At 58.8% G+C, this 216-nt stretch overlaps 1 protein-coding gene across 1 annotated transcript in view; it reads right to left on the bottom strand.

Annotated features, from left to right (window-relative positions):
• The window catches only part of ETH_00035715 (uncharacterized protein), a gene marked incomplete at both ends in the record, with an annotated part of 2739 nt that extends 2567 nt beyond the window's left edge, over positions 1 to 172 (bottom strand). The window contains one exon of the mRNA XM_013374435.1: positions 3 to 172. Within this exon, the coding sequence (XP_013229889.1) occupies positions 3 to 172 (170 nt within the window). The remainder of the gene's footprint in view (positions 1 to 2) is intronic.
• Between the last annotated feature and the right edge of the window lie 44 nt (positions 173 to 216).

Genomic DNA, 216 nt, shown 5'->3' with positions numbered 1-216 from the left:
TGCTGCTTTTCCTGCCGCTGCTGCTGCTGCTCTTGCTGCTGCTGCTGCTGCTGATGCAGCGAGAAATAACAGGTCGGGTGTCTTTCCACCCTGAGAAATTGCTGCCATCATATGACAGCAGCAGCAGCAAGTTGAGCGCTGGCTGCTGCTGCAGCTGCTGCAGCAGCAGCATCTGCTGCTGCTGCTGAGTGAGTGGAGCGCTGCGTTCGCTGCCAG

Source organism: Eimeria tenella, genomic scaffold, assembly GCF_000499545.2.
Source record: "Eimeria tenella Houghton genomic scaffold, Eth_scaff2031, whole genome shotgun sequence".
In the NCBI taxonomy this organism is placed as follows: Eukaryota; Apicomplexa; class Conoidasida; order Eucoccidiorida; family Eimeriidae; genus Eimeria; species Eimeria tenella.
The sequence above is the reverse complement of the archived record's forward strand: the minus strand, read 5'-3'. Positions and strand labels throughout refer to the sequence as shown.